This window comes from Lactuca sativa, chromosome 8 (genome assembly GCF_002870075.4).
Source record: "Lactuca sativa cultivar Salinas chromosome 8, Lsat_Salinas_v11, whole genome shotgun sequence".
Taxonomy (NCBI): Eukaryota; Viridiplantae; Streptophyta; class Magnoliopsida; order Asterales; family Asteraceae; genus Lactuca; species Lactuca sativa.
The window spans coordinates 49523299-49547304 of record NC_056630.2 but is presented as its reverse complement, the minus strand read 5'-3'; the positions used below and the strand labels follow the sequence as shown (position 1 = coordinate 49547304).

General features: G+C 35.2%; 1 protein-coding gene across 1 annotated transcript; it reads right to left on the bottom strand.

The window, feature by feature from the left end:
- Positions 1-12377: 12377 nt before the first annotated feature.
- Positions 12378-15042, bottom strand: LOC111904384 (G-type lectin S-receptor-like serine/threonine-protein kinase At1g34300). The gene has a single exon (XM_023900162.3). It carries the CDS (start codon positions 14902-14904, stop codon positions 12526-12528), a length of 2379 nt encoding a protein of 792 aa, XP_023755930.1. The 5' UTR covers positions 14905-15042; the 3' UTR covers positions 12378-12525.
- Between the last annotated feature and the right edge of the window lie 8964 nt (positions 15043-24006).

The following is a 24006-nucleotide window of genomic DNA, read 5'->3' as shown; positions in this document are numbered from 1 at the left end:
TTAACATTGACATGAACTTCAGATAACACATAACAAGCAAATTCTAAGGCTACAAGGCACGAAATATCCTTATCCTATATACTAGCATGCATTCCAACTGATCACATATCAACATATATAACTAGTATGAATATTTTGGGAATCACTTTTCGTTCTGAGCTCCTACGGACTATAAGTATTGCAATATTTGTTCCTTTTTATTAAATTTTGTTTCAAAAAGGTTTGCAAAAAATTTTAGATCCTAATTTGAGTTTGGAATCACATAAACCAGGGCTCTAATAGCAACTAGTAACGACAATAATTTCAACCAAAATTTTCTTTTAAAAAACATAAGTAAAAACAACCATTTTCATAAAAAAAAATGAAATATTAATAGTTTGTCAATCACAAAACCACGTCAAATCAATGTATCATAATAAACCATAAAAGCTTATATAAGTCTAAGAATCATAAGTCATCATCGATGCGAATATTATACAGTCACATTGGGACCTTTCCGCAATCAGAAGAACAACCAGAAAAACATTTAACTTAACAACGTAAGTAGAAAGCTTAGTGAGTTTCCTAAAGTATCACATACATAAATATAACAACTATGTATATAATAATGGGTCAGTAGGCTTCTGTCGGCATCCCTTGGACCTGTAGGCACATGGCACGACACCTGTATCGTCATCATCCAAACAACATGTAGACTCATGGTACAAAATTGATATTGTCATCATCCAAACAGACTTGTAGACTCACAACACAAAACGAGTATTGTCATCATCCAAACGGGCCTATACACTCCTGAATGACATCGTTATCGTCATCATCCCAAACATAGCATGTAAACATACAAGCAACAAGAGAAACCCTACTAGTGTAGGATAAAATCATATCATAGCATCACGCATACATCTTACGTATAGTGGATCCAATCAAGACAAAAGTAATATGGTAAGAAAACTCACTTGAATCTGAAGAGATGAAATACACACTCTCTCGTGAGTACTCGGAAAATCAACTAATCACGAACTGCCTAAAATCAAACGAAAGTCACTCCTCAGCCTAGAGCTCATTCCTCAAAGTTTGACCAAAATTCAATGGTCAAGGCCAACGATCCAAGTCAATGGTCAAATTCAACGGTTTCGCGTGCCACGTACAAGGCTTGTACGCACCGCGTGTATTACCCGAAAAAATAATCGGGTTTCTCAGCCCTACGTGCCACATATATAAGGATTGTATGCGCCTCATATACTATTCTTAAAAACCCTTATTATTAAGTGCTTAATCCAACAAGACAGTGGCTAACCCACTCAAGAACCTTACAAAATAATCACTTAATGGATAATGTTTCAAACTTTATCCATCAAACAAATTCCTAACTTATAAATCTTTAACCCCTAGTCCAAAATAAGCTCAAAATTCCAACAACTAACTTGCATGGGACAAAGGGGACTCATTCATGCATTACAATCACCACAAAATGCCCATAGATCATAAATACACAATCTTTTGGACAAGGAGTCTCCCAAACTCCAATATATACAACCATAATGGACCAAATAATGATAAGTACCTAGATCTATCAATAACAAGTCATAAAGTTTGGAACTTGATGACTCACAATGGTCCAAGGCAAGATGAGAAGGATGAAACTTGTGTGGATCTAGCTTCAAAGCACCAACACCTTCTTATTTTTTAAGAAAACACACAACGAACACTACAAACTTCAAGGAGGAAACAATGGAGGCTATGGTTTCCTTGATTCTCTCATAGGGGTGAAGGTTGAAGATAAGATCAAACTCTAGAAGTTAGATCCATTAAATAGGGCCTAAAAACACTATACTTGGGGTTTGTGTCTGAGGATGCTATGTGATGTGTACTTAAATAAAGTATGTGTCACATCTACATGGCACCTACACGCCATGTGCATATATCCACGCGTCGCGTAACCCCTAAAACCCCAAATCTTCAATTTAAAAATTAAAAGAAAACTTAGCAAATACATACAGAAAACAGGTGTTAGAGCTTTAAAGAATGAGGCACAAGTATGTCTGGTGGCAGGAAATAAATATGTCATCTGAGATATAGCCCGACATTTATCAAGTAGCAAATTGTAGGAATACTTGTGTTGTAGATCGGAAACTTCGAAGGTGTACATGTGGGAGCAATCGTGGTATAGGGTGCAATCATGCTATTGCAGCAGCACATTGTTTAACCTACACAGAGTTTTACCACATGGTTCAGGTGTATTGAAGGTCTAATGTGTATCGACTTGCATACCAAACGAGAATTGTGCATCCTCTACTACCTCCTTCTGAATGGGAAATACCATACCTAACAATCTTCATTTTAATCCATATGTAACCGAATAATTTATATTCAATGAAATTATTTATGTTTAGATTTGGAATGATGAAGGATAATTATTATTTATAACATACCATAGTTAAAAAAACATAAAATAGAAATATGAGATATCTTTTAAGATATTCCAAGCATCTTTGTGTGCAAAGTCAAACCCGCCACTTTTGATTCTATATTGCTCCCTCACTGCCTCCGAAATTATTTCTTCAACTTCATCGGGCATTTCATTGTTATTTTTGTGATAAATTTTGTCGATCATTTTCACCTTTCTTGTTAAATCCTTTTGTTGAATCATGAAAAGTGAGCCTCTAGCAATCACAAGCAATCAATTAGTTCTGATGTCAGCTGAGTCCGAGATGAGTTGAAGTTCCGAGAAGAAGATCCATCTGTGATCAAGCTATTTTGAGATAGAAGTATGTTTAAGCATTTAATGCATTTTGTCTTTTTATTTATGTAACAGTTCATAGGAGTTTCTTTTATGTGTCTTTTGGATGTCAGTTTGTCAAACACTGACTATTATCCAGTCCTAGGAATGTTTTTCAGTTTGTACTATGTTCTTCCTCCACTATATAAGGAGTGAACGTCTTCACCATTAATAGACAAGTGAACAATTCAAAGTTTTACACTAAGAATATCAATTATTCTCTTCACATCATTTTCAATTTTCCTTTAAGTCAAGTTCTTTCACAACATTCTTCTTGTTCCTTAAATATTTTTTTATTGATTATACTCTAAGTTTTCTTCATTTATTACTTGAATACTTTGTTGAATATCTCCTTCAAGTCTTAACTGGTATTACCGGATTCGACTGGAACCATACATTAAGAGCAGACGTTGATCTTAAAGATTAACTCAATGTTTGAGTCTTCACACCTTGTCCTTACGCATTGATTATATGTTCTCACAATTGGCATCATAGCTTGAGTGGTTGTCCTTTGAATCCATAAGAACATACTATAGTTGATTTGAAATTACCTTAGTATTTCAATCATTTCTGTGTTCAGGATAAAAGTTCTTTTATATACCACTTCTGCTCTAATATCTTAACTTTAATGATTGCTCCTAATTCTCAACAAATGTATTCAATGCAAATAGAAAATAGTGTGGGTTGCCCTTCTCGTGCTCCACTGCTAGTTGTTGAAGAATATGATCACTGGAAAGTCAGAATGGAAAGATTCTTACTTGGTAAGGAAAAAGGTAAAACCAATATGGATATCCGTGAAATAAGGTCCACATGTTCCAGTCAGACAAACTGTGAGAGGAGATCCGTGAAAGAAGGTCCACATGTTCCAGTCAGACAAATTGTGAGAGATGTTGCTGCAACTCTCATGGGCCAAGAAGAATGGCGTCTAGCACCTCTTACTGCTGATGACATCGAGAAACTACATGCAGATCAAGTTGCATTTTCCGAGATGGTGTTTGGTGTTCCTCCTTCACTCTTTGAGCACATTAAGTTGTGAAAATATGCTAAAGAGATTTGGGACACTCTACAAGACCTGTTCGAGGGATCAGAAAACATGAAGGATAAGCGTTTGACTTCGTTTGTCTACGAGTTCAATAATTTCACCACAACTCTTGGTGAATTAGTTGCCTCGGCTTCCAATAGATAGCGTATTTTCATGAACAACATGAGCTCATGGGATTGTACGAACTTCGCTAGAATACAATCTCAAGTTCATCAATAGTCTTGTTGAAGGATGGGGAAACATGAAATCATGTCTTCAGAGTAATGGATCTTTAAAGAAGCTGAAGCTTTACCAGCTTTTTGATGAGCTTCAAGGACATGAATCAAATGTTGCTCAAACATTGGGAGAACTCTCAGGAGGTCCTCTAGCTCTTGTTAGTTCTTTTGATCCCCAAGTCTCGATCTCCTATGTTTCGGACCCTTTCAAAGCTGTTAACCCTCCTATTCCATCTGTTTAACCCTCTCCACCAAACTTACATGTTCTTGTTAATTCCAACTATCAGTTTGATGAAGATCTCAACCCTGAAGCAATGGACTTCGAACTTTGCTTTCAACACGAGTTTGCTCTAGTGTCCATGAAATCTAAGCGACCATGGAACCCCACTCATAAACCATATCACAACCGTTTCCAAGCTCCTCATCAAAGTAATCCCCAACCATTTCCTGAACCCTCAGAGAACCCACCTGCCTACAAGCCAAACATCTCAACACCAAGTCACTCCTCGGAATCCCGTGATAATACGAAGTCAGAAAAACCGAAGGTTGTTTGTCACAAGTGTGGTCATGGAAATCAATTTGCCAAGGATTGTATTGTTGATGCCACTCCAAAACCAAAGATCAAGGACTCTGCTTACTATGCCCCCCGAGCCCAAGAAATGGCTGCAAGTGAAAAAGCATTTGTTACCACCGTATCAAGAGATGTGGAAGGATATTGGTCATCTGGAGATGAAGATGATGTGAGTTTTGGTAGAAACATGTGTCTAATGGCTAGACAGATAATCGAATGCGATGAAGGTTACTGGTCATCTGGATCAGAAGGAGATAATGAAGATGCTGAACCAAATTTCTGCTACATTGCAACCAACGATCCACCAGGTCGAAGCATCGTTCAGCAGGTAAAATCTATGATTACTGATAATAATTTTTATTTATCTCTTTGTAAACCATATCTAACCCAATTTCAATCAGATATGAACATCATCTATAAAGCCTATGAGTCTGCCACAGAAGTGAGTGAGAAGATGGAAAGTGAACTGAGTCGTCTTAAATTACGTTTCGAGGATAGGAAGCTTAAGATTGAGTCATTAGAACGTGAACTTGTAATGTCACAAGATGATTGTATCATTCTTAAAGACAAATGTGAAATCACTTATTCTGAAAGGAATGTTTTAATTTTTTATAACACATGTATGAATGCTAAAATTAATGCTTTACATCATGTCATAGATATTCTTGAATCCACTGAACGGATGACTCATAATTTTCATCATCCTTGGTCCAAAGCACCTGGTCTTGGAAGCGAGTTTTCGAAACCAATTGCTCGTCCCTTGAAGGTGTTAAAGAATCTAAATTTTATGGGAGACATTCCAAACCACAAACATTCAAATACTCCTATCTCACCATTGTCACCCCTCCCTGAGACCTCGCACCAATTTTCATCTATGATTCCTGTTTTTCAACCCATATTTGTCAAGTGTTTTGATTCCACGAAAGACGAAGGGGGAAACCACTCTAACAACAACATAGGTCATCAACGATAGTGATGGAGACCTCGATCAAGGGTTGTTGAGTTGTTAGTCCTAATAGAAGAAGAGGGAAATTAGGTGTGGCTTCGATCGACGAGAAGATAATAGGAGATGAGATAGAGTGACGTAGGGAAGAGCAGGTCACCGACGGTGTTGGAGGAAGATATGCAGTTGGCAGAGGTTTTGGAGAAGATGAAGGGACTCCTAAAAGGGGGGGGGGAGGTTGTTATTTATTTATTTATTTTTAAATAAATTTAAGAAAAAAAATCTAAAATAAATTAAAAATAATATAATAATCTTTTTAAGAACTAACCACCATAAAATTAAAATTATAAAGATCTATTATATGTTCAGAAAAAGTTAAAGACTAAACTTGATGTTTTGTAAAATTCATAAAGACCGTTTATAAAGATTTATGTGAAATTATTAATATTAACATTGTTTGATACAAACTTTTCCAATTGCAACAGAAAATTATATGAAAATAGTTTATATTCTTTATATTATTTCATTTATATATTGGAAAAAAATATTTTGATGACATTTTAAGTAGGGATGAGCATGGTACGGTTTTTGACTAAAACCAAACCGCTTACCGCAAATGCGATTTTTTCCAAACATAAATCCAAATGGTGCAGTTATTTACCGGTGCGGTTTTTTCGGTTTGGTTTTAATGCGTTTACGTACGGTTCGGTTATTAACCATGCAAATTATATTGTATTTTTTTCTATAGTTCAACCCCATGTTATGAAACCGAATTAACCAACTCAACATGTTAAAACAAAATTGTTCAAGCCACAGGTTCAGCAAGGTGGAAAAACCATTGTGTTTTTAACCTGCCAAACTCAAAGAGTTGGGCAAAAAATCACACAGTTAAAAAAAACAGATCAGAACAGTTAATCCCATTAACCATTTTTGTAAAATAAAAACATTTACAACTTTGAACTAGCTGTTTACCCGCGTCAAGCGCCGGGTATGAATAGACATTTTCAGAACTTTGTTTCTAATGGTTGTATTTTTACAATATTAATTACACAATATTTCTTTATACATCACATTTGAGATATACATTTTGTTATTGTTGAACTTTTTTTTTCGTCTAGACAATAATACAACATAGAATTACCCATGCAAGAATACGGTAAACTTTATGACTATCATCGCAAAACATAATTGAGATGTTATTATATAATAATAATTATTTTGATAATTAAAAAAAGTTCAATAAATACAAAAAAAAAAAAGTTAAAAGAAGCAATAGGGAATAAATCTATCTTGTGTTCCTAAACAAATTTCCAATAAAGTTATATCAAGTTTAATTTGAACAATAAAATCAAAAACATCTTTTTCTAAATTCGGATTTTAATAGTTGAACCGGCCACCAGTCGAACTGATTTTCGTAAAACTGACCGATTCTCTTGTACGTATAAAAGCGGATTTTGGCCTTCTAAAATCCTCTAGCACAACCGCTTATCGGTTGAACGGATCAAAATTGTCAGGCCGGTCTGGTTTTTAGCACCATGCTCTTTATTGTTTTTCGCCATTGTTCAAATTTTCTTTTACACATATTTCCAACCAAAAAAAGACTACTATTTATATTTTATCATATCTTTAAAAAACCAACTCAGATTTTTATTTACAAAATTGAAATAGTAATAATTTGAAACGATAAAACGTTTAAACTAACTATACTAAATTCCACAAATTGCAATAAATTATATAAATAATTTTCGGACATAATGTCTCCTTCCATTGTATCCTATAACATATATCGAGTTTAATGAATTATTTTTACTCAAATAGCCTCCCAATTGAAGATTATGATGCAAAAAAATTGGTGGATCTCTAGCAACTTCAAACTTTATCCCTTGCAACTCAATCTCAATAACTGGGAAACCATAACCAAAGGAGATCAACAACTTATAAGGTTACTAGATGTTCAATTGATTAGGAAATCTATGATTATGTTAATAGGATAAATTAGAAGAAATAAAAGAATGTAATACATGAAGGTAGATGAAAGCCTATGATTATGTTAATAGGATAAATTAGAAGAAATAAAAGAATGTAATATATGAAGGCAGAATCAATACGAAGGCATCTAATGTATGTACATATTGTATGATATGGTTTCTTATACAACAAAGCTCCATTTTGTATATCACATAAATGGTATTTTAGAGTAAATTACACGAATGGTCCCTATGGTTTAGGGTAATTTGCACGTTTGGTCCCTAACTTATTTTTTTAACTCGGATGGTCCCTAATGTTTGTTTTTGTTACACGCTTGGTCCTTGTCTTACCTAAAAAAAATACTATTTTGTCATTTCAATTTATTTAAATAAAAACACCCCCAATCTCATCCCTCTCACCTTACCTTACTTACCCCACCATTTTACCCTATTTAAATAATAGTCTTTTTAGGTAATACAGGGACCAAGAGCGTAACAAAAACAAACAGTAAGGACCAAACGCGTAACAAAAACAAATAGTTGGGACCTTCCGAGTTAAAAAAATAAGTTAGGGACCAATCGTGCAAATTACCCCAAACCATAGGGACCATTCATGTAATTTACTCATACATTTTATTCATGGCAAGTAATAACAATGGACTTTATCTAAGCCCACATATAAAGCAATGCCCTTTATAAAAATCCACAATTACAGTAATGTACTTTACAATTACACTTAACATATAACAACATACTTTCATTATCTTCACAATTAAATGCTTAAAAGCCTTGCCAATTTAACTGGATTTTAAAAAACCAAGATTTTAGTAAAGTGAATCGATTAAAATGTTGTAAAGAATATCACTTTTAAACTTGAAAATTTAGTCTAAATCAAAATCCTTTGCAAGCAATAAATCACCTGGTGAAAACATTTGGTCAAAAAAAATTTATATGACCGATTTGAACCATGAAACATATTATGTATAAATAGAAAAAACATCATTAGAATGACAAGATAACAATAAGTACAAAAAAAAATTATAATAATGACTACATATTTGATAATGCAAGAGAGGAGTCTGGCAATGAAAAAGAAGAAATCGAGCATGAAATCTAACAAAATCAGATTAGAGAGAGAGAGAGAGAGAGAGAGAGAGAGAGAGAGAAAAGAAATGAAAGTACAATGTTGTAATATAAACAGATGAAAGTAAGTAGCTATGATAAACAAAAAAAAAAAAGTTAAAACACTTATTTGCAATTCATATATTTTAAAGTATAAGCTTGTAATACGAAGAAATGAAAGTAAGATTCTATATATAGATATATGTTTTCTGGATGTATCTTTTAATGTATTATCGCCTTTTCATTTGTTGTATGTGTTTTTATATGTTAGATAAATATAATAGTTGGGTGTGTGTCACCTATTTTTATTTCGAATAGTAGAGGTTCCACGGTTAAAAGTTCCGATCAGAAAAAATTATTGAAAAACTTATCATATTGTTACAAGACCGATTTACATGCCTAGTTTTTAGTAATCATTAGTGTTTAGTAATATTAAAAATAATAAATGTCAAGTATAATAGATACGCTAAATGATAAATTTTTATTGAATTTAACCAAGTAATATAAAGACTGTGAATAGAGGAATCAAACTTTCAACAAAAACTATAAAACAAAGGAAGTCTTTTCTTGATAAAAAATATCATATTTGCAGATAAAATTAATTAGTTTAATTTTCCATACTAAGAGATTATAACCAACACCAATGCACTAAAAACTCTTTTTTTAATTAGCGTCAGTATTGGTCACTTCCTATAAATGTCCACGTGTATTTTGCCTTGAATGACAAGTAAGGCAGTAACTCACAGCTTCCATCCAAGCAAGTATAAGAAATTCAACATCACTAATTGTTAAGCCTCCACATGCATTTTGCCTTAAATGATCAGCAACACACAACTACCATCGGAGTAAACAAACACCTAAAAGGAAACGCATATAAAAGTTTGATTCCCATATCAACGACCACTAAAAACAACACATCAAAAAACATCCTAAACACAATATGTACACTTTTGTACCTTAATCATGATCCCACACCAGGACACGCACCAAAACACCTTCACTATATAAGAACGTAATGTGTTTAACAAATTATACTAATGGTAAAACATTTCTATGGAATTCATTATGTAAAAGAAATTGAGTAAACGACACATCTATTAACTCCATTACTACTAAAAAGATAAGTTGACATCATATATGTTAGCATAAAAAGCACCCATATATATATATATATATATATATATATATATATATATATATATATATATATATATATATATATATATATATATATATATATTCCATCATCATTTGTAATTGTCAAGAAAAAAATGATCCATGTGACAAACAATTGTGGAATATATAAGAGGTAAACCGGTCAACGTCAAAATTAGAACACCTCTTTTTAAATATATTTAAAGAACCTATATGAAGGGATTGACACTACAAATATTTAATCAATGATACCCTGTACACTTCCAGGAGTTATATACATCTATGAAAGGCTATTTAGCAACTATAGCCTACAGATCTATAACAAGAGTGAAGTGATGAAAAGAAAAAGGAAATTAAAAGATTTATAGGGTAAAACACATGACAACATCCATGAAGATTTGCATGTCCCTCTGCATCCGACACCTATTGTGTGGCTACAATTATTTTTCCAACAAATTAATTTTATGAGTACTAAGTAGTTTAAAACATTAAAAATATGAACTGATTGAAGAAAAAGAATGGGATAAGTACCTCCATAGAACTTCGACTTGAGATCCACCTGAAAAATAAAAGAAACATAAGTTAATTTCAACATTACAATAGAATAAACTTAATTAAACCCATAACTGTTTAGAAACTTGAAAGAGAACGATCAAAGATGTCAAATTATTTTTTCCACAAGAGATAAATGAGTAGATCTTCCATCACAATCCATAATTTTTGCACAGAAGGAAACGAAGAACTCAATTTCTTTGAAATCCCGAGAATATCCTTAAACCTGTTCTACAGAGGTATGATCTCAATAGAACTAAGTTTTCAAAAAGGTGAATCACCATCAAAGTTAAGAAGTATACAAGAATCAGAAAAAAAAAAAACACAATAACTAAGAGTAATCCAGTTTACATATTTCATTGATGAAGAATAATTTCCACCTTCCCAATCCCCTAAACTGTATTGTCGTATACGAATCAATGCATAGATTCAAAAGGTAGTAAGATGGAAAAAAGACAAGAAACCCATCAGTTACTATTCGAGCAAAATTCACTACAAAACAAAAAATTGTAATATTAACAAGTGATTTAACATGAAATTTTATTAAAATTGTCATATATAATATACTTACCAATAGAATACCGCAGGCCCTTCACTAAGCTCCCCAGAATCAACTCACACACCAGGAGCAGGAATTGGTGATGGAATAACAACAGCTACTATGCTTTTTCCGATCAGGGAACAACTGCCCTTGCCTCCTCAACAAATCAGCTTGATGATATTCAACATTTTGGGGATGTTTCCATGGATGATAATATTTGTATGAATATGGGATGCAACTAATCCAAGCTATTGTCTACATGCACACACCAGACATACCTCACATGTTATGTACCTAAAAAGATCATTAGGTTCAAATAGAAACCCTAGAACAGAAGATTGGAGACAGAATAGTACAAAAACGTACTGTATCAACGAAGTGAATGGAAACTCACCAACGCGAAGTAAATGGAAACGTACTGTATCAACAAAAACGTACTGTATGCATCTTTGAGGTTGTACATCGCCAAATTGTGAGTGATGAATGCAGTCAAGCAAAAAAATTAAACACCAAAACCTAACAATCGACCTTCGCTAACCATAACCCAACAAAGAAACAGACAAAAAAATTCAGAAAAACCACTAACCGATACCAAACAAAGACGAATTGCAGAAGAAATCGATGTAGGTTTCTGCCCGGGAGTGAGACATCGATTACGATCCATGGTGTAGAGTCGGTGACTGTGGTGGCGACGCGCATGAAATATTCGATCTTGCCACCGAAGCTTCAGATGGGCCCATTGTGGCTCCTTCCATTGTTGGAAAACCGGTTGCAGATGATGAAGTAATGACCGGGCGGAGAGATCTTCGAGAATAAGAACTAAAAGCTCTAAACCCGGATCAAATTTACTCGTTGTTCTCCCAAATCGTTGATCGTAGTTGATCATGGCGACGGGATAAGGTTAGGGCTACTTGTGTATGACGGAAAAGATGGACTTCTAGGGCGTCAATTGCATCTTTGGTGGAGACGAATGAGAAATTTTTTGATGGTGGCTGTTGTGTGTTTAGGATATCAGGGTAAGGTAATACGTGTGTGTTTAGGTGATTAGGGCAAGGTAATACTGTGTAGTATAATATCATATACGATGCGGTGGTTATATGCTTAATATTATTGTACATGAGGTAATACCTATTGTACCTCTTAATTTTCAAGAAATAAGCAACATTTTAATAATATATATATATATATATATATATATATATATATATATATATATATATATATATATATATATATATATATATATATATATAAATGTCCCTCTATCATCTACTTTACATTCTTCATTGATGTGGTTCAGATTTTTACGGTTTTTACAAAACTAAAAATCGCACTGCATTGAAATTTTCGGATTGGAAAAATAAAAATTACACCTTTGGTTTTTTTTTTGGTTTCGGTTTATACGATTTTTTTTCGGTTTTTTTTTTTTATTTACGTTTTGGTTTTTGGTCGATCCTAATTGTAATTTTAAGAGTCGTATAATCATACCATTCGAGAATCTAATGTATTTTGTCTTATCCATAAAATTATTCCCCTTATATTTGCATTTACAACTTGTAAATATACGAAAACAATTCCTTTTAATTCTTCTTAAAATCTGATTGCGTCACAAAATCTTCATACATAACGATGAACCACCTACTCATCTCCCAAGAAAAATATCGTCGGCTTTTGGGGTTCAATCATCTCCACCGTTCCTTCCAACATCTTCGCCACCTTCCCCATCGACGGCCTCATCTCCGGCCGATCCTGCAAACACCACATCGCCGTCTTCACCATTCGTGTAATCATCTCCTCATGAAGCCGACTATCATACGACCTCTTAATCTGATTATCCAAAATATCCTCAATATTCATCTCTTTATACACCTTATCAAACGCCCATCGAGGAAAATACCAATCTTCACTATCCATTTTCGAACCTTGAATGTCGAAATTACGAACCCCTGTCACCATCTCCAACAAAACCATTCCGAAACTGTAAACATCGGCCTTCGGTGTAATGTGGTCGCTCTTCACCCACTCCGGCGCCATGTACCCTCGAGTTCCCCGCATCCTTGAGTAGCTAACCATGTCTTCCTTCTTCCTCAGTTTTGATAATCCGAAATCTGAGATTTTTGGGCAGAAATCAGCTCCGAGGAGAATGTTCTCCGGTTTGATGTCGCAGTGGAGAACCCATTCCAGGCATTCTTCGTGCAAATACGCAATCGCACGAGCTACTCCGAGGGCGATTCGGTATCTAATCCCCCAATCGAGTATGGGTTTTCGATCTAACAGCTTGCTATCTTCCAGATCTTGTTCGCCGTTTGTGTAGTCGACTTTACCGGAGTGGAACAGGAACTTGTCTAGAGATCCGTTTGGGACATACTCGTAAACCAGTATTCTCTGACCTTTCTCAGCGCAAAATCCCCACAATCGGACTAAATTCAGATGATGCATTCTCGCAATAATGGTGACCTCAGCCCAGAACTCGTTATCCCCTCCGGCGACGTTTTTCAGGCATTTCACAGCAACAATCCGGTGATCAGTCAACACGCCTTTGTAAACATCACCAAACCCTCCTTTTCCGACGACATTTGTGGTGGAGAAATCATTTGTAGCGGTTTTTAGCTCGGCGTAACTGAATCGTTTTGGGCCACCGGCGGGGAGGAATTCGAGCCCGAATGTTCGAGCCATGTCTCGGTATTTCACGTATTTCCTGAGAAAAGCCCAGAAGAATGCGACGCCGCTGATTAACTCCGCCGCGAATAGAGTCGATATGATTGCTATGTTTCGAGTGGTGGACTTTGATTCTTCCGGTGGCAATGGAAGGCTAACTCGAACAGGGCATGTTGTCTCCAGGATGCTTGTTAAGCCTGTGAAATTTGTCTGATCGGATTCCAACGAATCAACACGAAGAAAGAAAGCAGCTTCATTCGCCGGAGACCATATCCCGTAGAATAACTGCTTCACAAAAACACAATAACCTTGCCCATCGAATTTGTACCCGAACCCGACACAATCCGGGTTATTCAAGCAACCGGCTTTACACGATGTAAAGTTCAGAGCCACCATAGACCACTGGTTCCCTTGTCCCGATGCCCCACTGAAATTCACATAATCAAGCTGCAAAAACTTGGATTCTCTCAAATTTGAAATTTTTCTCGAGCATTGTTCATCACCGGTGCCGGAGTTTCGCCGGTATCCCGGTGGGCAATCGCAGACTGTAGTATCGTAATTGTCACCGTACATACATATAGAATTTGGTCCGCAGGTTCCCTTGATTCTACATAACTCCGGGATCGCTTGCCATACAACAATCCATTGACTGATGTTCTGATTGAAGCTGTAAATCCTGAGATTTCCATTGTCGTCGAGCTTTAATCTTCTCTGCACCTTGTCGCCGTAGTCTGAGGTGATTAACGAAGCGCCGTTTTCTTGCTGAACCTTCCCGGTATCATCGAAGCTTAGAAACGCGTTGTCGTTTGAATAATACGACGATTCTGCATCGTAACTTCCGTTGAATAACAATTTTTTCCCGTCAAATCTGAAAGCTCCGCCTCTCACAGTCAAAGTTGTTCCGTTGATATCTTGTCCCGGAACGATCGTATCTGTCGGGTGAAGAAAACTTCTCCAGTTCCCAAATCGCAACTCTCCGCCGTCGGTGAGCTGGAGCAAGTGGGTGGAGTTGCTGGATGATGTCGGAGCTCCGGGGAATTGTATTTCACCGAGACGGAGTTCACCGGAGGCGGTGATGTTGAGGGAGGATGATCCGTTTACCGGGGAATCATCGTTGACCGACCAGATTACTTGTCGTATGGAGATGCCCTCGTAGTAAACGGAGAAGATGAATCGGTCGGTGGAGTTCGTTGGGAGGAATCCGGCGGCGAAGACTGAGTTATTCGAAACGAGAGTTCTGTTTTCCGACGCCACCCATGGGAAATCGGAGGTTTGGTTTCGTAGTTGGGCGTAGGAAGCTTGAGAAGCCAAGAAAAGGAAGAGGGGGAGGAGGAGGAGGAGGGGATCAGGGGTAGACATAGTGGTGGCGCCGGCGGGAAATGCGGTGGTGATTTGGACTTTGGTGGTTAGTCTTGATGGTTAGTGGTGTGGTATATATTTAAAGGCGGCCGTGATCGTTGGGAGAGTTGACGAAGACCGTTGACTTGGGATAGTTTTTCCTACACGTTAGAAGTCGTACACTAGTCTCTATTGGATGCCATAAGGTCCCAGTGTGCATGTCGATAATTACTTCCTTACCCCTTTCTGAACGTTTGAGTATTGAGACGATATTACCCCTTGACTTTTGGTCAAAATGTATGAATTTAACTAGTGATCCCAAAAACAATAAAAATAAACTATACGTAAAAAATCAAAAATGTTGTTTTCAGTAGTGTTTTGTAACAAAGGTTCAAAATGGGTTTCATTCGATAACTTTGGGAAAATAAGGAGTAAGATTTAGGACTCTTCACTATTCGGATAAAACCGAATTATCCAATTGGACAATTTGGATTGGACAATTTGGTTCGGATATTCAGATTTTTTATTGGTTTTCAACAAAACCGAATTATTATTTTGGATTTCGGATTGGTTTTGGTTTATAAAATAAGAACTGAATAGTAAAAAAAAACCGAATAAACATTTGTTATTTATCTACTTATAATATATATCTATAGTTTATTATTAATTTTTTAATTTATTTTTTCAAATAGGAACGTTTCACCCGATAAAAAAAATATTAATATGCATTTTCACTCAAAAGTTTTCTATCTATAAAATATTTAACTATAATATATCTTCTTATTACTTGTTTATTAATTTCAAATCACAACTAAGTAATTTGTTTTTGATTCTTGTATAAAGTTTAGTAATCTTATAATTATTTTTCGTGTTAAAATGTTTTGGTTTTTCAAAACCGAATTATAAAAACCGATCCAACCGAATTGTAATTGGATCAGATCGGATTGGATTAAAATTTAGTTTGGACTATTCGGATCCATGTTTTGAAAACCGAAATCAATTTGGATTCACTTGATTGGATCGGATCAAACCGATCCATCCAAACGAACACCCCTAGTAAGATTTAAAAGATGGTGATAAATAGTATCACTCATAAACTGATTTAATCACTAATAATCTTGAAAATAGCCGACAATTATATTAGTAGAGAAAATGTTTTTTCAGAGAAGATTTTGAGATCTTAAAGATGAGCCTAGAAAGTGTATTATTCCTCTTGATCAAAATAATTTAAACGTCGCTAAATAACTCAGATTTATAAGCTGCAGCTAAGCCACTTTAATTTTGTCATGGTTTTTGCCATGCTAAAAGAATGATCGATTGACCTTGTAGGGGTCTTTATTATTATATAAATCGAGATTTTAAACCATAATAACGTCTAAAGTATATTTTTAGTTTATTTAATTTGATTCGTTGGACATACCAAATCCTGCGTTGTTACAAGTGTTTTGGGCCTTTTATAAACTAAAAAAATAGTGGCCAAATAGAAAATATTATAATTACACAAGCTATTTTCACCAAAACTAGAAACTTTTATCCAATTTATCATTAAATAATCAAAAAACAAGCTGGGCCTTCACTCCGGATCCAGTCTTAGTCGTAGACTTTTAGTCCAATCCAAAACAGACTAGTCTTGACTCAACAAGATAAGGATACATGGCCCATTTCCAAGCCTACACCAAAATGACCCAATAGCGCCAAATAGTGTAGGACCTACCCAACCAAGATCTACACAAAACGAGCCCAATTCTTAGGTAACATTCATGTTTTGAGCGTAAATTGACGCGATTTTTATGAAATTTGTTGCATAGAAGATTGCACACTTTTCTACATTTTAGCATAAGATACATTGTTTCTTTTGTAGATTATCGAGCTTGAATTCTTAGCTCTTTCAAGTCCCACGCCCATCACTTTGATATTGGTAGGGGTTCGAAAGTCATGAGTTGTAGATACAAGTGTTATTCGCTAGCAAAACTAATTGAGAATATAATTATAGCAAATTAACTCCTAAATACTCTCTATAAATTTCTAAGCTTAATTAACATATTTCAACTTAAAACAATTAATATGTATTCATAAGGAAAAGGGAAGCAACCAAATGACAACCATGTTGGATCTTGATGCATATTTTATTTATCACAACATAAGCAATAGAAGCATAAACACAAAAGTATCATGATTGAACCATGGATCCTTGTTGAACAATTAATAGAAAGGGTGTAATCCGCATAGGCCCATGTAATTAATATTGTGTCACTAACATGTTGTGTGGGCATATCTCCAACACACCTAATGCCCCAAAATCAAAATATGAAAGATTTATGACACTCGGAAGATTTTAACAAAACCCATATATAATATACATGACATGTGCACTTGTCACACGCTAGAAGAGTCAAAACTCTTAAAAAATGACAATTAGTTCACCAAATTGATTTTTAACACTTCCAAATTGAATTCTAATTATTTGTGGTTATTTATATTTACCATAAACTTTGTTTAAAAAGTGATAACATTATAATAAACATCATTAATCAATTTAATATATATATATATATATATATATATATATATATATATATATATATATATATATATATATATATATATATATATATATGGATATCAACATCATCATCTTCCACTAGAACTATAAGTTCAAAACACTAATAGTGACCACTAAGGTAGATTCTATCTTATGACTTAATCTTGAAACACCCAAATCCAAATACAAATCATAGTAGGATAATAAGTCATAGTCAACCAAGAATGTAGATAGATTCATAGGCGTTCTAATTATTAGGTCTCAAAAGCTTCATGTAAGCATTATAACAGTACACTTAACTAAAGTAATGGTCACTTCAATGACTTGAACATATAATATTAAGATCTAATTCTAAAAAATAATATGAAACTAATTCCAAGATAAATTTGGATTCAATAGGATCAATGAATGATTCAATTCATAAACCTAAATTTGGCATAGTGATGGTTTACTCCAATATATAGCAATAATACCCTAATAACAAATCCTGAACACATAGAATCATCAAGTTTGAACATCAATTTGAAATCAATGAAGCAAATCAGGGTTCACTATATATTGAAGTTACAATTCTACAACAAAATATCAAAATGGAGAAGAAAGTTATCTTAAGATCTTTACTACAAGGATTTATTGCTAGAACTTGATTTAGATCCATAAATGGTATATAAATCTGAGATCACCATAACCTTTCATGCCTACCCTTCACATTTTTAAGTTTCATCATTCTAATGAGAGAGGGAATAAAGTTTGAGGCTTAAGAGATATAAACTATAAATATTTGACAAGAGTGGACCCTCATTTCTCTATTTTTGCAATTTTAACCTAAGTTGGGATCTTTACTAACAAACTAGGTCTCATAGTTTCTAATATACCTCAAAATCTAATATTTTTATAAGTTAAGGCCAAATCTTAGATAAAGGGTTAAGTCAAATTACATATCTAAAAATCCAAGCCTTAAACTATAATTTCTTATCTTGAAATGTTCTCTTTAATTGTTTAAACTTCTATTTTACTCTTTCAAATAAACATTTTATCTAATTACAAATATTTAATTCAAATTAAAATGTAACATATTTTCTAAAATTAATGGTTAAATGTTTGTGCTTTTAGAGAAAAGTTAAGGGTGTTACAATAGTTGACAAACTAAATAATTATGTAAATTGCATAGCCAAGATTAAGACATATAAACATGAGGTACATATAAGAGCCTATCGTGTCTATAACTATAAGTTCATTAGGAGGATTACTTTTAAAAGCACAAAATGCATATTTTTGTCAAGAGGGGTGAAAGACGCTTTAGTATCCATAAGACATGATTAGGAAAAAAGATTAGAGATGTGTTTTGTTTAGTTGAGATAGATTCTGGAGGCGTCTGATGAATTTCAAGTCTAAGGAGATAAGGAAGTTTCCAATGACCTTAATTGAAATATGATTTAAGAAACCATTTTAGACTTGTGATAATCTTATTTACTTCTAATAATACGATCATATCATTAACATCCAATAACAGAAGACAAATGCAAATATCCATGATACAAGTGAAGTGTATTGAGCAATATGGGATAGATAAGAACCCTATAATGATAATATTGGTATTAATGTTTTTGAAACAATAATATAGTGCATGTTTAACAACATATATATATATATATATATATATATATATATATATATATATATATATATATATATTTAAAACGAAGAAAACAACCTTAGAGGTGATCGACACTACTTAGGAGACACATGATATAAACTTCTTTAGGAAGATCACCGTTAAAGAAAACATTTTGATGTATATTTAACATAACGACCAACAATGAGCCACAACGATCATTAGGGTGCTTCGAAATGAGATAATAGGGGGAAAAGTTGTAAGAGCTTATAATTTAGAAAGATTTCACTATTAGTCAAATATTAACCAAAAGGGAAAAATGATCCATTATGAGAAAAAGATGAGAAAATGAAGTTGCGACTTCAGGAAAATGGCCAAGATACTTTTAAATCACTTAGAAGAGTTTAGATGAGTAAGTTCAAGAGAAAGAATGCATGAAAAGATGCATTTTGACCAAAAGGGTAAAATGGGAAATTTTATGTTTTTTGGCCAACTTTCTGACTTAATAGATTAAGAACTAAATTAAGTCGGTGAGATATGACTTAACAGAGTTGTATAGTATGTTTCCACCTACTTACTGATATAAAAAATCATAGAAAAAGGGTTAGAAATGTAGAAGTTGTGAAGGTTAGAAGTTAGGAAAAAGGTTGTACCCAAAGTTGGAATAGAATCAACAATCAACTTTGCTGATCTGCTAGTGTCACGACGCGAAAAGATGATCTCCACGACGTGGTGACATAAAGTATACTGTCATTGACCACTAGTTAATTGGTCATCGTGACGTAGTGAATACCTCACTACGACATGGTTATGCATGTTATAACCTATTAAGAGCTCATTCAATCCATTTAGATGAAGAGATCAATTTGGAGTTCAAAGGGGCTATTTTTCTGCCTAAATGCCGCTAAGAGAGCTAGACATGGTGGGTTGTTAGGATTTTCATCCTCTCCACATCAAGGTATGATTTCTCCATTTTGATGAAATGTTTGATTAGAGTATATTAGTTAAATTCATCAGCCTATAGCTTGATTATGATGTTAATGATAGTGTTTAGATGCTTTAATCAAGCTTAGAAAGTGATTTCCATGGTGAAATATATGTATGTGAAGTTAAGGTTTGAAACCTTAACAGGTGATTATGTGTAATTGATGCATTATGTCACACCCCCAAACCAAATTGGCGGAAACATTCGGGGGTGGAGGACATATGTACAGTATCATAACAATGCCTAATAGTAAATCAAGCTACAACATCCATTGCATTAATAGAAATAGTTAATTACATGTGTGTTCTTTGTAAAGTTTAAATGAAACCAAAAATGAATAATCAAAATAATGACGAGTCTTGAATCCACTCCGTCTTCTCAAAAGCTGAATGGGTGCACTTGTCTACTGGTTCCCTGAGAATACAAGTTATTTTGAAAGAGAACGCCAACATAAAAATGTTGGTGAGTTCATAAGTATTTTAGTGTGGATAGTTTGTATAGCAAAACTGTTTGTGTTTAAATCAAGAAAATGTTTGTTTACTTTCCCAGATTATCCTATATTTTCTGCTTAATGAAAATGTAGTCTTCTACCAAGACCCGACGGTTTGTATGTTTGTACTCATTTAATAATGTAATGGTTGGGTTTGTACTTGAGATAGTATAGAAAGTAGAGTTGTACTTTTATATATGTATCAAAGTATGTTTTCCATGTAGTTACTATCTTTTACAAAAATAGTATGTGTTAACCCAATGATACTATCACTGTATAATGTAATCGAGAAATGAAGACTTGTAGTCATATTAAATGTATTATATACTACCGATAGTCTTATTACCTTTAAAACCGAGTGGGTTAATTTAGGTTAAAATGTGATGAGATTATAACCCTACTTGATCAACTTAGTTTAAAACACACTTCTCCTCAGACGCCGACATTTGTTCACCCGTGGACTTGCACGTCCCACTGTAGCTAGCAGCGATGTGTGGGATGGTCAATCCCGTATAGATCTATATACAAACTCACGCTCTCCCTCCAGGAGACTCTGGTTACAAAATGTAGCTCAACAAATGTATTGATGTGCCATGAAGTAGTATCTCACATTTTTGTTATCATGTACATGTATAGTATGTATGTTCCTTCTGTTTCTTGTATATGTATGTGTGATTTCCTTTTGTTTTCTTGTATATGTTCCTTTTGAAAACGTATAAGTTTCTTTTGTAAATGTATATATTCTATATGTAAATGTATATGTATGATCTCTAAACTATACCTATTATAGTTACTAGTATGTTTACTATATAACTGACTTGTAGAATAGACTAAATTGCTCAGCATGTACAATTGAGGTAAATATAACCTTGAGAATAAATTTTAATATTCATATATGTACTTAGTGTGTATAATCATAGTTTAATCGACAGTCGGACTAATGAATCTTACCCTAAGCCCACAACCAAACAAGGAACAGGAGTCAAGGTCTTTAACATTAGTCCTAAGTCCATTAAAGTATACTTATACTCAAATACAGAAAGGAATATGACACATATATGTATACAATATGTGTACATAACAACTAACATGCTAAGGTAAACAACCATAGGGACTAGGAAACACTTGCAATGAAGTGTTACCATCAAATATGATTAATTGAAGGAAGTTATCGGCCAAACAAGGAGTGTTCACGACCTTGGGAGGGCTTAGGACCATAGAAAACATGATGTGTTCACGGCCCAATCTTTCATCCAAGAAGGGTTCACGGCCCAAGATCTTATGAAGGGTTCATGGCCCTATGAAGGGTTCACGGCCTTGAACTCTTGAAGATCTTGAAGATGGTTATGAAAAGTGAATGAATCAAGGCTAGAACAAAGGGGTTTCTGTAGCACCTGGTTCTTGGTATGTATTCTTTTATTATTTTTTTCATTTTTGGCCTTGGACTCGGCAAGTTGAAGGACCAACTCGGTGAGTAGAAGCGGGATGAGACGCGGGGTATAAGCTGTGGACTTGACGAGTCGGGTCCCGGACTCGGTGAGTAGGCCCTGTTTAGACAAAAACCCAAATTCGAGGGTTTGCACCATATTTAAACACCTTAACTCGGCCTCCTTCGTCCCATTTGCTCCCAGAAGACCCCCATAGCAAACCCTAGCCGTTATTGAAGCAATCTAAGGCATTTGGAGTGATTTTGGTGTTTTTGTGAACCAAGGAAGGAAGGAAAAGCTTGAAGGATCAAGAGGAGGCTAGAAGGATCCGATTTTGGGCATCATTTGTAGTCTTCAGAAGGTATAAAGTCTATACCTTGTTAGTTCATTTATTAGATCCCATTTTGTGGAGTTTTAGGGCTTTTCTAAGCCATTTTGGTCACCAACCATGATTGCAAGCATGGTTTGGAGTTGATGTTTCGGATCTAGGTCCTTAGAGGGGTTACAAGGCAGAAAGGAGTGGCTCTTGCACTTAAAGAAGGCCCCATGCTTTGAAAGAGCTTGTTTAAGGACCTTTTGAGCTTAAAGTCCCATGCAACCACGTAAAGGTTGTAACTTTATGTGCTAGATCGATTGTAGAAGCATATATCTATCTTTTGATCAAGGGTTGTACATCAGCAATCGAGGATTTAGTGAGTGGATGTGACCAACTCGACGAGTCCGTTATTGGACTCGACGAGTCCTAGGCTTCTGTCCCATATCAGTTGAGGGTCATAAGGACCCAGATGAGTGTGGAAAGGATTTAAGGGGTCCCGGGGAGTGACCCAACGTTCTGGACTAAGCCATTGTTCTGGAAGTTCATGGGACTCGGCGAGTGCATGAGCAGACTCGGCGAATCCAAGACAATCTTCTTAAGGATGAAGATGAACTCGACGAGTTGTTCATACAACTCGGCAAGTCAAGGACATGACCTATGTATCAGTTGAAGATGAACTCGACGAGTTGTTCATACAACTCGGCGATTCGGATGAGGATTCAGTCAATGAACATTTAGAAGGAAAACTCGTCGAGTCATCGCTTAACTCGACGAGTAGAGACGGGTATAAGGTCAAATGAAAGGATAGGGACTTGGCGAGTTGGCGAGCCAACTCGGCGAGTCAGGTCAACTAGAAGTTGACTTTGACTTTGATTTGGTCAGGGGTAAAATGGTCATTTTACCTTAAGAACAGTTAGCAGTGTATGACTAAGTGTTTTGTGGGAATTATAGTCGGAGGATTTCCGGAGCAGCAGCAGCAGCAGTCAAAGGATTTCCGCACAGATCAGCACCTACTACGAGGTGAGTTACCTTCCAATAGTGGTGGGTCTACGACCACAATGCCGGCCCACCAGTAGGAGTTGTGTGTTTGATGATTGTCTTTGTGATATCATCTAGGTTTGCTACTACCTGATATGTTATACGCTGACATGATATGTTATATGTGATAGTAGTAAAGTTCGGTTGTTAGGACCGAAGGGTAGGACAGACACCCCAGATATGTCTGACAGTACGTGATGGTTTGTTTATATGTTGGCATGATATGTTATATGTAATAATGGTAGTAGGAGGGGAATAGTCCCCAAGTTCGGTTGTTAGGACCGATGGGTAGGTCAGCACCCCAGAATGGCTCGACATGGGCAGGATAGCACCCCAGAATGGCCGCATGGGTAGGACGGCACTCCAGAATGGCCGCATGGGTAGGTCTGCACCCCAGAACGGCCGTACCGGGTAGGTCGGGCACCCCAGAATGTCCCGGTAGTATGTATGCTATGTGATTGTTTGTTATGTGGTACGATGGGGGAACTCACTAAGCTTCGTGCTTACAGTTTACAGTTTTGATTTCAGGTACCTCTTCAGCGAAGGGGAAGGAGCTGGCGCGGTAGCGGCACATCATACACACACTCTATTTTTTCCGCACTATGAGCTATTCTGGGATTTTGTACTCTGACATTATTATGTTTTTACGATTCGGTTTTCAGATACGAGACATGTTTTATTAAATGATATGAACAGATGATATTTTGTTA

Bases quoted from the DNA above. Each gene is read 5' to 3' on its own strand.
- LOC111904384 (XM_023900162.3), bottom strand. From the start codon at position 14,904: ATGTCTACCCCTGATCCCCTCCTCCTCCTCCTCCCCCTCTTCCTTTTC.